Consider the following 15,464-nt stretch of genomic DNA (forward strand, 5'->3'; position numbering starts at 1 on the left):
AATGCAGACTCATTGACTGAAATCTCACTGTCTGTGACGTCTCAGGTAGCTGCCAGTAATTAAGAAGGTGCTACTCAATTTGACACAATTTTGCAAATTAAACCCAAGCTTCTCTCAATGGTCGTGATTGCTGCCTCCCCCCAATTGTACCTCCCTCCCTCGATCCCCGCTTCCCTGCGCTGTTCCCTCCCATGCCGGCCTGAGGGGGGGAGGGGGAGGAACGTGAGCAGCAAGGTGGGGAAACTGCGACATGGGACGCCAGCGGTGAGCAGTCGGGAGCAGGGAAGAGAAGCAGCGATCACGGGAGGGAGAGGGGTACTGTTGGGAAGAATAAGGCAACACAAGGACGTGGTGGCATCACCGCATGCATGCGCGGATTCATTACTGGCAAGCTGGAAAATATTTGGGCACAATGATTAAGTCAGCGATCACTCTGCGCACGCTTTGCATTGTCAGGAGGCATTCCGTATTTTAAAACGCAAGTTTAAACTGGGCGACACAGTGGCGCAGTGGTTAGCACCGCAGCCTCACAGCTCCAGCGACCCGGGTTCGGTTCTGGGTACTGCCTGTGCGGAGTTTGCAAGTTCTCCCTGTGTCTGCGTGGGTTTCCTCCGGGTGCTCCGGTTTCCTCCCACATGCCAAAGACTTGCAGGTTGATAGGTTAATTGGCCATTATAAAAATTGCCCCTAGTATAGGTAGGTGGTAGGGAAATAGAGGGACAGGTGGGGATGCAATAGGAATCTGGGATTAGTGTAGGATTAGTATAAATGGGTGGTTGATGGTCGGCACAGACTCGGTGGGCCGAAGGGCCTGTTTCAGTGCTGTATCTCTAAACTAAACTAAACTAAAAATCCATGCTGGATTTGTAGTTTTAAAAACTGTCGGGGAAGACATAGTTAAAATTTATTATGTTGCAATGACCATGTTAGAAACAGACATGAATTGATTTTTTTTGTTGCAATTGAATTGAAGGATAAGTTTTACAAATATGTCAAAGATCAGTAACTGCAATCTACATCATTTACTATCCAGTTTGAGGGCAGATAACCAGAGTGGCCAATGTCATTTGAAAATTGTCTGTATCATATAATTACATTACAAGTGCACCTTTGCTAACAGGTAAAAGATTTGGCTCGGACATAAACTGGTTAGTCTGGAGTACAATCGAGTCATAGAGTCGTACAGCATAGAAACAAGCCCTTCGGCCCACCGCGTCCATGCCAACCATAATGCCCATCTATACTAATCCCACCTGCCTGCATTAATTCCATATCCCTCTATGCCTTGCTCATTCAAGTACCTGTCCAGATGCCTCTTAAATGTTGCTACTGTTCCTGCCTCCACCACCTCCTCAGGCAGCTCATTCCAGATACCCACTATTCTTTGTGTGAAAAATGTACCCCTTTGATCCCCTTTAAACCTCCTCCCTCTCACCTTCAATCTATGCCCTCTAGTTTTAGTCACCCCTACCATGGGAAACAGACTCTGGCTGTCTACCCTATCTAAGCCTCTCATAATTTTATATTACCTCTATCATGTCCCCTCTCAGCCTCCCTTGCTCCAGGGAAAACAGACCCAGCCTATCCAATCTCTCTTTATAACTCAAGCCCTCCAAACCAGGCAACCTCCTTGTGAATCTTTTCTGCACCCTCTCTAGCTTAATCACATCTTTCCTGTAGTGCGGCCACCAGAACTGCACACAGTACTCCAAATGTGGCCTAACCAATGTTATGTACAACTGTAACATGACGTCCCAACTCTTGTATTCAATGCCTCGGCCAATGAAGGCAAGCATGCCATACGCCTTCTTCACCACCCTGTCTACCTGTGTTGCCACTTTCAGGGAGCTATGTACTTGCACGCCAAGGTCTCTCTGCTGAAGAACACTCCCCAGGGCCCTACCATTCACTGTATATGTCCTGCCCTGGTTTAACTTCCCAAAATGCATCTCTTCACACTTGTCTGCATTAAATTCCATTTGCCACTCCCTTGCCCACTTTCCCAGTTGATCTATATCCTGTTGTAACCTTAGACAACCTTCTTCACTGTCCACTATACCACCAATTTTGGTGTCATCTGCAAACTTACTAATCATGCCCCTTACATTCACATCCAAGTCATTAATATATATGACAAACAACAGAGGGCCCAGCACCGATCCCTGCGGCACACGGCTGGTCACCGGCCTCCAATCTGAAAAACAACCCTCCACTACCACCCTCTGCCTCCTATCACCAAGCCAATTTTGTATCCAATTTGCTAGCTCACCCTGGATCCCATGTGTTCGAACCCTCTGGACCAGCCTACCATGTGGGACCTTGTCAAAGGCTTTGCTAAAGTCCATGTATTTAACGTCCATCGCCCTGCCCTCGTCAATCCTCTTGGTCACCTCCTCAAAAAACTCAATCAAATTCGTGAGACATGATTTCCCACGCACAAAGCCATGCTGACTATCCCTAATCAGACCATGCCTTTCCAAATGCATATAAATCCTGTCTCTCAGAATCCCTTCCAATAACTTTCCCACCACTGATGTAAGGCTCACCGGCCTGTAGTTCCCTGACTTATCCCTGCTGCTCTTCTTAAATAAAGCACAACATTAGCTATACTCCAGTCTTCCAGTACCTCACCCGTGGCTAACGATGATACAAAAATCTCTGCCAGGGCCCCAGCAATCTCCTCCCTTGCTTCCCATAGCATCCGAGGATACACCTGGTCAGGCCCTGGGGATTTATCCACCTTAATGCGCTTCAACACCTCCTGCTTTGCAATCTTGATATGCTCCAGGATATCGGCGTTCCCTCCCTTGAACTCACTAGCTTCCATGACCTTCTCCACGGTAAATACGGACGAGAAATATTCATTTAAGACCTCGCCCATTTCCCGTGGCTCCACACACAGATTGCCACACTGATCCTTAAGGGGACCTACTCTCTCCCTAGCTACCCCTTTACTCTTAATATACTTATACAATCTTTTAGGATTCTCCTTTATCTTATCTGCCAGGGAAATCTCATGGCCCCTTTTCACTCTCCTAATTTCCTTCTTAAGTGTGGTCCTACATCCCCTATACTCCTCCAACGACTCACTTGACCCCAGCTGCCAATACCCGACATATGCCTCCTTCTTTGTCCTGACCAGACCCTCAATATCCCTCGTCAACCAAGGTTCCCTAAACTTGCCAGCCTTGCCCTTCCATTTAACAGGAACATGCCGGCCCTGAATTCTTCCTATCTCACTTTTTAAAGCCTTCCACTTGCCAGACGTCCCTTTATCTGTAAACAGCCTCTCCCATTCAACTTTTGAGAGTTCCTGTCTGATGCCATCGAAATTAGCCTTCCCCCAATTTAGGACTTCAACCTGAGGACCAGTCCTATCCTTTTCCATAAGGATCTTGAAGCTAATAGAGTTATGGTCACTGGTCCCAAAGTGCTCCCCCACTGACACATCAACCACCTGCCCATCCCCATTTCCTAAAAGGAGGTCGAGTGTAGCCCCTTCTCTAGTAGGGCCATCCACTATCTTACAGATGGTGACTAAACATTTTGTAAATGAATAATACATGCAATAACAACCGCTCAACTTTTAGCAAAAAAGCTTTCTGTTAATTATCTTGCCAGAGCTGAATCGGAATCGGCAGTGATAGACTGAGATATGGATATAAATGAATTTAAGAGAATCGCTTTATTGGAAGAACTGAAGGGCCCTCATTATTTGAAATTGTGTTTATCTAATTTGGTCACTCGCTTCGGTGAGTAAATGACATTTTGTCCATGAGAGATGCTGTTGTTTCTGTATTTTAGAAACCAAGCCCGTCAAGATGAATAAACTAGCCTTGGGAATCTACTGTTAATCTCTCTGTCCCTTCCTGCTTTTCTGTTTTATATGACTCTTCTGAAGTACTATCTGCTCCATCCTATAAAATTTTCCCGATTTGGAGATCACTGCCCTTTTGTTAGCTGCCGTCTTACGACACATATTACAAGCAGGTGGAGAAGTTGCACAAACATTGACCATCACGGGTTAAACTGTCTTGTGACAACAGCAGTGTGAGAAATGGTCAGCTTTCCTATTGCTGATTTTGCTACTGCCTCACCTCAATAACAATCCTCTCCTTGAGTTTCATGGCTTATTGGATGAATCTGCACTCCTGACACAGTCTGAATCCACAGAGGTAATCCAATAAGGTCCATCTACGACCCCGTGACATGGTGTAGCTAGCTCTATTCTGTCAACAAAAGTAATACGCTTTGGCATTGCATACTATTTTGCTTGCTAGCTAGCTAATACAGTTGCGCTGCTCTCCATTGATGCTGGTATGCTTAGGTACTTTAATTATAGGGAGAAATGTGTTTTAAATTGGATTGTGTTTTGATAGCATTAGATTGGCTATATAATTATATACAGATTAATTGCCCCTATATCCATGGCTGAGCAAATCATTTTGTCAAACGTCCATTGTGCAACATGTCGGTGCCCATCCCTAGCAGCGCTGGATCCAGGCCACAGGTAGGTCATGGCAGGAGGGATTTTGCAGGGTGGGGAGTAAAAGGGGAGGGGCGTGCAGGGGAGTCAGCAGCAAGAGCAGGGGGGTGGCTCTCAGCAGGCTCCCCCTTCCCAATGCCGTGTCCCTCATTCAGGCACTAAGTGCCTTTTAATGAAGGACCACCTCCACCCAGAGCCAGGAAGCAACCTGCACAGTTTTTCTTCCCATTTGGTGACAGACCAGCCCGCCACTGGACTATTACTGGTGGCAGCGGGATGAGGCCCTTAATTGGGCTTTAATGGCCCACTTAAGGGTCTCAATTAGTAGCAGGCGGGAAGACCATTCACAGACCTTCCCGCACCAGACTTAATGGCAGCAGAGGCGGGAGGCCCCCCCCCCCCACTGCCGCCACCATCCCACTCGATTATATGCTCTCCCTGCCTCCAAACCTGCCACGGGGGAGAGCATAAAATTCCCAACATTTGAGATTACTAGAAGGCACGTGTGCTCCAGATCACATGGATTAATACCCCATTCCCCAGACAAGATTTCAGTTTTTGCCGAGGCATGGGATGCAAACCTAATTTGTTACTGGTTACTTCAAAGCCTAACAGGGACACTGAATAATATTAAAATCTGAAGTTTAAACTAAGTTAGTTCAATGTAAATAAAATACTATGAGGCTAAGCTGAAGTGCTGATGGGAAATTGGTGCTCATTGCGCGGGGGTGAGCCCTTTATGCCAAACAAGAGGTGACGTGTAGTTGATATCCTGAAAGCACCAATAACAAAACATCTTATCTTATTGGAACAGAGACTATGTTTTTCTCCATTTTTGGAATGCTAAAGCCTAGCAAACTCATTAATCTTTGGAAGATGTCAAAAGAAGCATTCGTTATCACTGCCATTTCATGGTATTTCCCAGCATCTAAATCTGTAAATAGAACATGTAAGTAAACAAAGTGCAAACTTCAACCTATTGGAGATGTTCTATGTATCTGAACCAAATGAAATAATTGAGAGTCTGCAATAAAACAAGTTCAAGTCTGCATTTCATTCTTGGTCTACTGTTTGTGTGTTGGAGATACAAAGTACATCATTCATCTCAGGTATATACCAAGAAACAGACAGAATGATACACAGCGCAGCATGGGCCCTTCCAAAACTTAAAAAAGCAATAAAACATTCCCATCACTCCCACATTAAATGCCCCAGAAAGAAGATCTATCTTGACTAAACAAAATCTCTCTGATGACTGATTGAAGTAGTCTAAAGCAGAGGTTCTTAACTGGGAGTCCTTGAATTGGTTTGTCACATCAATAGTCTCCCACAAGTTGGTCTGTCCCAGCAGCTGTCTCCCTTGTAATTGAAACGAGTGGAATAATCTGACTCTGAGCTATAAAAAGACTGTCCACGTGCAGGTTGGACACTATTAGCATGTGGCTGGAAAAGTTACAGTGTATCACAGATTTACGTTGGTACGTTTTCCAATCATTTTTACATTCATAGCTTTGGACTACAAATAAAATAGGAGAAATTGTAAGTTCTTAAAGCAGGAATAGAAGGGTGGGCTGGGAAAGTCTGTGAGTTAGTCCGGCATTGCGTGGGTCCAGATTGCGGATGCAGGAAAAAAAATGGTTTGTCATGGCGCAATGGCTCTCAGGGGGCTGGTGTTTGTTTGATATGGGAAGGGAGCTTTTGTTTGTTTGAGATGGGGAGGGGTTGCCTGCCATGTGGCCTTGGAGGTGGGTGGTGGGGGAGGGTGGTGGAAAGAAAGACACTTTCCGGTCTCTGAGCCTGCAGCAAGGCCATGTTGAGGTTTGGTATGGAGATGAGGAAACAGCTGCCGCCCTAACTCAGATCAGGTAACACAGCATCGGCCAGGGATTGAACCCAGGCACCTTCCTGCTCTGTATGGTTCAGAACCACATTGGAAGAAGCATCTGCCAACTGAGTCAATGGAGAGAGTGTGTACATCACATGGTCTTCGGATGGGAAGCGAGACCTGCCAGTCTCTGGGCTTGCTTCAAGGCAGTAATTATTTGGATCTGATGTGATTTGTTCTTCGATGTCTTCAGTCTGACTTAATAAAATAACTGAAGGTGTTATCACAGATTTCCTCATACTTGAAGCTTTATGTTCATGATCACGTGTTTCTCACTTGGACAGATAGGCCTAGTCTGGGCGCTTGTGTCAATACTGCCAGGTATTTGTGAAGGGGTGGAGAGAAGGAATCGGGGCTCTCTTTGACACTAATGGATTTATGGCAATGAGGTCAGGTGGGTATAGTCGCTCAGGACTTTGTTTATTTCTCTCATGTGCCATTATTGCTGTGGTTATTTTGAATCACCATCGTGTTGGGGTTTGGTTTTGAAATACTCTTCTTTAAATAACATGGGAGGGGGCCTTGGAAGCAAAGTACATTTCAAAACAGTCATTCAGAGTATTTCTGACCATTTGAAATAGAAAAATATCTAGTTTTGCAAGTGTGCCTGCTATTCCAATGAAGCTCAAGTTTCTCCATCTATGCTCAAGGGGCAGTTCTGCTGGTTGGTATTCATTGAGATGTCTCGAGACTAAATAATGGTGCCCTCCCAACCAACTGAATCATATTTCCTTTCTTGGTCAGTGGGAGAGGGATTTTTGAACAAGTACAAATATTGGTGAGATAGCTTTCAAGTTCTTGAAAAAAAAGTATGCTTTCTTACCTTATCAGCGCACATTGCCACTTTAATGTCTTGTTGGGTGATTTCGTAGTGCCGAATGTTTCGTACATAATTGCCTGCCAGCTTAAGTATGTCAGCAGATATATATTCCAACACTGCTACGATGTAAACAGAAACTTGATGGTCGACTTTGTAACCAAGAACCTCCTGAAAGATGAAGAAAAATAACATCCAAATATTGGACTTAAGGAACAAATAGATTATCTATTTTCATTCTTCAAATCAGACAATCCTCCTCACCGAGTTGGAAAGGATCCGTTATCAGATTTGGAGAGAAACAAAATTCTCAAGGTACAGTGTCTTTTGAGATGCTTTCTTTTTGGAATATACTCGTTGATCTCCTATGAAACTTCACAGAAAGTCAAAAAGTTCCAAAAAAGATGTGATGACAAGACAATAGAAAGAGAAGCTGTGACTGCAATAAGATGGGAGATGCAAAAAAATGAAATAAACTGAAGAATTTTAATTAGAACAAAATGTGTCACTGTTTGTTCTGACACCACACAATCACAACAGGAAAAGTGAACCCACAGAAACAAATACAAACTACCTCATCTCACTGACAACAAAAAGATATCAACAGATACTGCAACACAGCTAGGTAGACACACACAAATGAGTTAATCAATTAATAAAACAGCAGGTGTCATTAAATCAAGGGCAACAAGACAGCAGCAAATTAATAAATTCAAACAGCATCAGGTGTACCACTGAATTTAAAAAAATTGAAGCAGTCGGCATCAGTGAATTAGTAAATTAATACAGCAGCAAGAGACAGATGGCAGTAAATTAATAAATTCAAAGGCCATTAGAAACACCAATAAACTAGCGTGTCAGTCGTGACTCAGTTGTATCACTCTTGACTGAGTCAGAAGGTTGTGGAATTAAGTTCCACTCAAGTACAAGTTCCAGTACAAAACTAGGCTAACACTCCAATGCACTGCTGCACTGTCAGAGGTGCCGACTTTTGGATGTGACGTTAAGCTGAGGCCCGTCTTCCCTCGCAGCTGGATGTAAAAGATCCCATAGCACTATTTTGAAAATGAGCAGGGGAGCCCTCCCCAACATCCTGGCCAACAAATATAACCTCGACTGTCACCTAAAACCAGATTATCCGGTCATTACCTCACTGCTGTCTGTGGGAGTTTACTATGTGCTAATTAGCTACTGTGTTTCCTACTTAACAATGGTTTTTAGTTTGCCAAGGAACTTAAAACAGTTATACTACCTTGTTACTTGGTACGAATCAGTTTTAGATTCCCACCCTTCAAATTTCAACCATGAGTTAGCTACCATGAAGAAAGATGGCTAAGAGGAAAGATCCCAGAGATCAGTAGGCTTGGGGTTCACAATGTACAGCATTAGACCCGAGGCAGTATGCTCAAGGCTAGCCATCAGAGAAAGCAAATATACAAAATAAAATGCTGGAAATACTCAGCAGGTCAGGCAGCATCTGTGGAGAGAGTAGTAGTTCTGGGACCTGATTGAGATGTACAAAATTATGAGGGGCATTGATAGGAAGAAACTTTTTCCCTTAGCGGAGGGGTCAATAACCAGGGAGCATAGATTTAAGGTAAGGGGCAGGAGGTTTAGAGGGGATTTGAGGAAAAAAATTTTCACCCAGAGGGTGGTTGGAATCTGGAACACACTGCCTGAAGGGGTGGTAGAGGCACGAACCCTCACAACATTTAAGAAGTATTGAGATGAGCACTTGAAACGCCATAGCATACAAGTCTACGGGCCAAGTGCTGGAAAATGGGATTAGAATAGATAGGTGCTTGATGGCCGGCACAGACACGATGGGCCGAAGGGACTGTTTCTGTGCTGTATAACTCTATGACTCTATAACGTTTCATGGTAATGACCTTTTGTTAGAACAAAAATGAGCCAGATTTAAGTAGGCCTCAGCCCAATATCAGGAGATCTCCAAATAGGGTTCCAAATGTTTCAATTATTGCACAAGTGAAAAATCAAGTTTGAAAAGCTAAATATACCTGGGGGAAAAATCCTCAATAACCTTGCAAAAACAAAAATGATGATCACAATTGAGAGACCAAGGGCTGAGTTTTATCAGACCGTCGGGACCCGGAGGCGGCACTGGAAGCGGGTGCCATCACTACGCCATGTGTGTGGCCGGCCGACCACGATCACGCAGGAGCCAGCCATTTAACATAACCGAGGTACAGGGACGGGTTCCGAGACACTGATGGTGGCATCAGATGACCAGTGTATACTGGCATCCTCTTAAAAGGCACTGCCAGCCCTGTTTCTACTGCTGCCTTTCACTGATGCAGTGAATCTGGAGTGCTGCTGGACCCTCCGCTACTGCTGCTGTAAATCCTGGACTCCCTCTCCTGCTGCTGCTGTAAATCCTGGACTCCCTCTCCTGCTGCTGCTGTAAATCCTGGACTCCCTCTCCTGCTGCTGCTGTAAATCCTGGACTCCCTCTCCTGCTGCTGCTGTAAACCCTGGACTCCCTCTCCTGCTGCTGCTGTAAACCCTGGACTCCCTCTCCTGCTGCTGCTGTAAACCCTGGACTCCCTCTCCTGCTGCTGCTGTAAACCCTGGACTCCCTCTCCTGCTGCTGCTGTAAATCCTGGACTCCCTCTCCTGCTGCTGCTGTAAATCCTGGACTCCCTCTCCTGCTGCTGCTGTAAATCCTGGACTCCCTCTCCTGCTGCTGCTGTAAATCCTGGACTCCCTCTCCTGCTGCTGCTGTAAATCCTGGACTCCCTCTCCTGCTGCTGCTGTAAATCCTGGACTCCCTCTCCTGCTGCTGCTGTAAATCCTGGACTCCCTCTGCTGCTGCTGTAAATCCTGGACTCCCTCTCCTGCTGCTGCTGCTGTAAATCCTGGACTCCCTCTGCTGCTGCTGTAAATCCTGGACTCCCTCTCCTGCTGCTGCTGCTGTAAATCCTGTACTCCCTCTCCTGCTGCTGCTGCTGTAAATCCTGGACTCCCTCTGCTGCTGCTGCTGTAAATCCTGGACTCCCTCTGCTGCTGCTGCTGTAAATCCTGGACTCCCTCTGCTGCTGCTGCTGTAAATCCTGGACTCCCTCTGCTGCTGCTGCTGTAAATCCTGGACTCCCTCTCCTGCTGCTGCTGCTGTAAATCCTGGACTCCCTCTCCTGCTGCTGCTGCTGTAAATCCTGGACTCCCTCTGCTGCTGCTGCTGTAAATCCTGGACTCCCTCTGCTGCTGCTGTAAATCCTGGACTCCCTCTGCTGCTGCTGCTGCTGTAAATCCTGGACTCCCTCTCCTGCTGCTGCTGCTGTAAATCCTGGACTCCCTCTGCTGCTGCTGCTGTAAATCCTGGACTTCCTCTGCAGCTGCTGCTGTAAATCCTGGACTCCCTCTGCTGCTGCTGCTGCTGTAAATCCTGGACTCCCTCTGCTGCTGCTGCTGCTGTAAATCCTGGACTCCCTCTGCTGCTGTAAATCCTGGACTCCCTCTGCTGCTGCTGCTGCTGTAAATCCTGGACTCCCTCTGCTGCTGCTGCTGCTGTAAATCCTGGACTCCCTCTGCTGCTGCTGCTGCTGCTGTAAATCCTGGACTCCCTCTGCTGCTGCTGCTGCTGTAAATCCTGGACTCCCTCTCCTGCTGCTGCTGCTGTAAATCCTGGACTCCCTCTGCTGCTGCTGCTGTAAATCCTGGACTCCCTCTGCTGCTGCTGCTGCTGTAAATCCTGGACTCCCTCTGCTGCTGCTGTAACTCCTGAACTCCCCTCTACCACTGCTGGCGCTGTAAATCCTGGACCCTCCTTCACCACTGCTGCTGTTGCTGGACCCTCCCGACCCTCCCCCCCCCCACCCCCACGACCGCTGCTGCTGTTATAACTCCTGAACCCCTATAAATAAGAACAGAAGAAATCAGAGCAGCAGTAGACCATGTGGTCCCTTGAGCCTGTTCTGCCATCAATAAGATCATGGCTGATGTAACTGTGGCCTTAACTCTACTTTCCTGCTGCTGCTGGACCCCTCTCTGCCACTGCTGCTGATGATGCTGTTATAACTCCTGGATCCCCCTCCACTGCTGCTCCTGTTGTTATAACTCCTGGATCCCTTTCTATCACTGTTGCAACTCCTGCACCAGGACTGCAGACTGACTTGACGGAGCAGGAGCCAACTGGAACTATGGTCGAGGCATGACGCCGGGTGGCCCCATGGTTTAGCGATACCTCCCTGGAGATTCTGCTCCAGGCTGCAAGAGAAAGGCACGAGGTCCTCTTTCTATGAGATGGCAAGAAGAGATCCTCCTGCCTGACCAAGTAAGCCTGGATGGAAATCACCCCCGTAACTGGGTCCAGTGCTGCAAAAGGGTCAAGGACCTCCTTCGCTCCTCCAAGATGAGTCCTCCATACCTATCTCCTCTTTGGGGCTTGAAGCTGAGGCGAGTCTGGTACACTCTCTGGTGCGGATAGGCCCTTCATGGCATGGCTGGCTGCTGCCTGGGAACTGCCCGTAGAGAACAGAGTCCTGCATTGTGGAGTTGCTCAGGATGAACCTTGACAAAAACCATTGTATCTCTTTCCATATCTGCTTTGCAAACGATCATTCCATAAGGAGGTGGACGATGGTCTGTTCCCCACCACAGCCACCTCGAGGGCAGTGTGCGGAGGCGGAGAGACCCCGGACATGTAGGAATGATCTGATGGGGAGGGCTTTCTCACTGCCAGCCAAGCTACATCTTGGTGCTTGATTGAAAGTTCTGGTGATGAGGTATTCTGCCAATTGAGATTGACAGTCTGCTCGGGGAACCATCCGACAGGATCCACCCTCTCCTTTTCCCACAGGACCTCAAGGACATTACATGTGGACCACTGCCTGATGGATTTGTGATCAAAGGTGCTTTTCTGCACACACTTTTCCACGCAGGATAGGTGGTACAGCACGGTCCAACTGAATGGAGCGTTCCGCAGCAAAGTGATCAAACCCATCCTTGGCAACACCGGGGACGGATAGAACCTCAGCATGTAGTGACACTTGGTGTTTGCGTACCAGGAGTCTATGCACAGCTTGATGCAGCCACAGACAAAGGTGGCCATCAGATTGAGGGCAATATTGGGGACATTTTTCCTCTCTCCCCCCACCAACCCCCACAGTGTCCAGAGGTTTGAACATCGTGTTCCTGTGGACACAGTCCATTTTCCATCTCCAGACAATGCCGAAGATGGTTCGGGTGACCGCCATGGTGGAGGAGTGGGGTATGGCTGCACCATGTACAGCAACACAGAGAGTGCCTCACACCTGATGACCAGGTTCTTACCCGCAATGGAGAGGGAGTGTTGCTCCCACATGACCAGTTTCTATTTCACCATGCCTGCTCGCTCCTTCCAGTTTTTAGCGCATGCCCCGGCCCCTCCAAACCATATGCCCAGCGCCTTCAGGTGAAGGGGACAAAGCATTGGTCGGCCCAGCTCCAAAAGAACATGGCCTCGCTCTTGCCATGATTTACTTTGGCTTCTGAGGCCAGGTTGAACTGGTCGCAGATGCTCATCAGCCTGTGAACTGACAGCGGATCTGTGCAGGAGACGGTGACGTCTTCAATACCTTCTTAAGCTAGCGCCATAAGTCATGCCCTGAAGCAGTCTGAACTTGTTACTTTTGAAATTTGACATAGTACATCTACTTTTTCAATAGCATTCAGATGTGTACTTCAACAATGCTCAGGTGGACTGAATGAACGCTCAATGAGATGAGGCCAGATATGAATCATTAAGCTGCTTTATTTCACAGGTCTTAAAAAGTGAGTACCAGCTGTCATTAAAGTGTACTTATTTCATGAGGTCCACTTAGCTTTCTGCATAAAAAGCAAATAATGAACCCACTATGCTAATTCCATATTTGTACTTCCAGAATTATCTAACTTCTGTATAACTGCTGGCGAAATGAAACCGAAGCCCTGGATTTTGAACTTCAGTCCAGGGCAGAACCTTCTCTTCCTGCAGTCTTTTGTCTCCTCCAGTTGGCTGCAGCACATTGGTTCAGACGAACCATCTGAAGTCTAATGGAACACAGCTCAATATCAGCAATTTTAACATGTGTTACACCAAGGTCCGCTGATGGCGCTTATTCAGAAATCTCAAAATATGATGTTTTCTGAAAATGCTGCAGGGTGTGCCCAATCTGATTCAATGGAGAACCTGCATAAGCATTCACTACAGGTTGATTCAGAATCTGGCATAGGAAAGGCATCACCAGACTATGCCAAACCTTTGAGAGAGAGATTATCCCCTTCGAACAGATTGGTGAACAAATTCCACCTTCACTACTCGCAAAATAAACACTTCCTCCACATCCCAATTGTGTTGCAGAAGCACGAGACAAACCAACACCCATCCCATAAAAAAATTACGGCACAGAAGGAGGCCATTCAGCCCATCATGTTTGCACGGCTGAAAAATCCAGCCGCCCAATCTAATCCCACCTTCCAGCACCTAGTCTGTAGCTTTGCAGGTTACAGCTCTTCAGGTGCATGTCCAGGTACCTTTTAAATGAGTTGAGGGTTTCTGCCTCCACCACCGTCCCTGGCAGTGAATTCCAGACACCCACTACCCTCTGGGTGAAAAGGTTTTTCCTCATGTACCCTCAAATCCTTCTACCAATCAACTTAAATCTGTGCCCCCTGGTAACTGACCTCTCTGCTAGGGAAAACGGGTCCTTCCTGTCTACTCTATCTAGGCCCATCAATTAAGTCACCCCTCAGCCTCCTCTGTTCGAAGGAAAACAACCCTAGCCTATCCAATCTTTCCTCATAGCTGCAACTTTCAAGCCCTGGCAACATTCTTGTAAATCTCCTCTGTACTCTCCTCAGAGCAATTATGTCCTTCCTGTCATGTGGTGACCAGAACTGTACGCTATACTCCAGCTGTGGCCTAACCAGCGTTTTATACAGTTCCAGCATTACATCCCTGCGTTTGTATTCTATGCCTCAGCCAATAAAGGAAAACATTCCATACGGCTTCTTCACCACTTTATCTACCTGTCCTGCCACCTTCAGGGACCTGTAGACATGCACTCCAAGGTCTCTCACTTCTTCTAACCTTCTCAATATCCTTCCGTTTATTGTGTATTCCCTCGCTTTGTTTGCCCTCCCCAAATGCACTACCTCACACTTATCTGGATTGAATTCCATTTGTCACATTTCCGCCCACTCAACCAAACCATTGATATCATTCTTGAGTTTACAGCTATCCTCTTCACTATCAACTACACGGCCAATATTTGTGTCATCAGCAAATTTCCCAATCATGACTCCCACATTTAAGTCTAAATCATTGATATATACCACAAACAGCAAAGGTCCTAACACTGAGCCCTGTGGTATGCCACTGGAAACCGCTTTTCATTCGCAGAAACATCCTTCGCCTACTACCCTTTGTTTCTAGTCACTGAGCCAATTTTGAATCCAACCTGCCACATTCCCCTGTATCCCATGGGCTTACATTTTACTGACCAGTCTGCCATGCGGGACCTTGTCAAATGCCTTATTAAAATCCATGTAGACCATATCCACTGCACTTCCCTCATCAATCCTCCTTGTTATTTCCTCAAAAAACTCAATTAAGTTATTAAGACACGACCTTCCCTTAACAAATCCATGCTGACTATCCCTGATTAATCCGTGCCTTTCTAAGTGGCAGTTTATCCTGTCCCTCAGAATTGATTCTAATAATTTACCCACCACCGAGGTCAGAGTGTCCGGCCTATAATTATTTGGCCTATCCCTCGCACACTTTTTAAACAATGGTGTAATGTTCGCAGGCCTCTAATCCTCTGGCATCTCACCTGTATCCAGTGAGGATTTGAAGATGATCCTCAGCACATCCACTATTTCCTCCCTGGCTTCCTTTAACAACCTGGAATGCAATCCATCCAGCCCTGGCAATTTACCCACTTTCAAGGATGTCAGACCCTCTAGTACCTCCTCTCTCACAATAGATATCGTATCTAATACTTCACACTCCTCTTCTTTTACTATAATGTCTGCATCATCCCTCTCCTTTGTGAAGACAGAGACAAAAAACTCATTAAGAACCCTGCCCAAATCTTCTGCGTCCAAGCATAAGTTCCCTTGTACATCTCTGATAGACCCTACCCTTTCCTTAGTTATCCTCTTGCTCTTAATGTACTGATAAAACATCTTTGGGTTTTCCTTGATTTTACCTGCCAATAATTTTTCATGTTCCCCCTTTGTTTTTCCAATTTCCTTTTTTACTTCACCCCTGCACTTTCCATACACCAGTAGGCTTT

The 15,464-nt window shown here is 46.5% G+C and overlaps 1 protein-coding gene across 3 annotated transcripts in view; it reads right to left on the bottom strand.

Annotated features, from left to right (window-relative positions):
- LOC137376290 (son of sevenless homolog 1) overlaps positions 1-15,464 on the bottom strand; it is a 365,559-nt gene that overhangs the window by 152,919 nt on the left and 197,176 nt on the right. For all 3 annotated transcript variants that reach the window (XM_068044542.1, XM_068044541.1, XM_068044540.1), the window contains exon 4: positions 7,195-7,359. In XM_068044542.1, coding sequence (XP_067900643.1) covers positions 7,195-7,359 — 165 coding nt within the window. The remainder of the gene's footprint in view (positions 1-7,194; positions 7,360-15,464) is intronic.

This window comes from Heterodontus francisci, chromosome 13, assembly GCF_036365525.1.
Source record: "Heterodontus francisci isolate sHetFra1 chromosome 13, sHetFra1.hap1, whole genome shotgun sequence".
NCBI lineage: Eukaryota > Metazoa > Chordata > Chondrichthyes > Heterodontiformes > Heterodontidae > Heterodontus > Heterodontus francisci.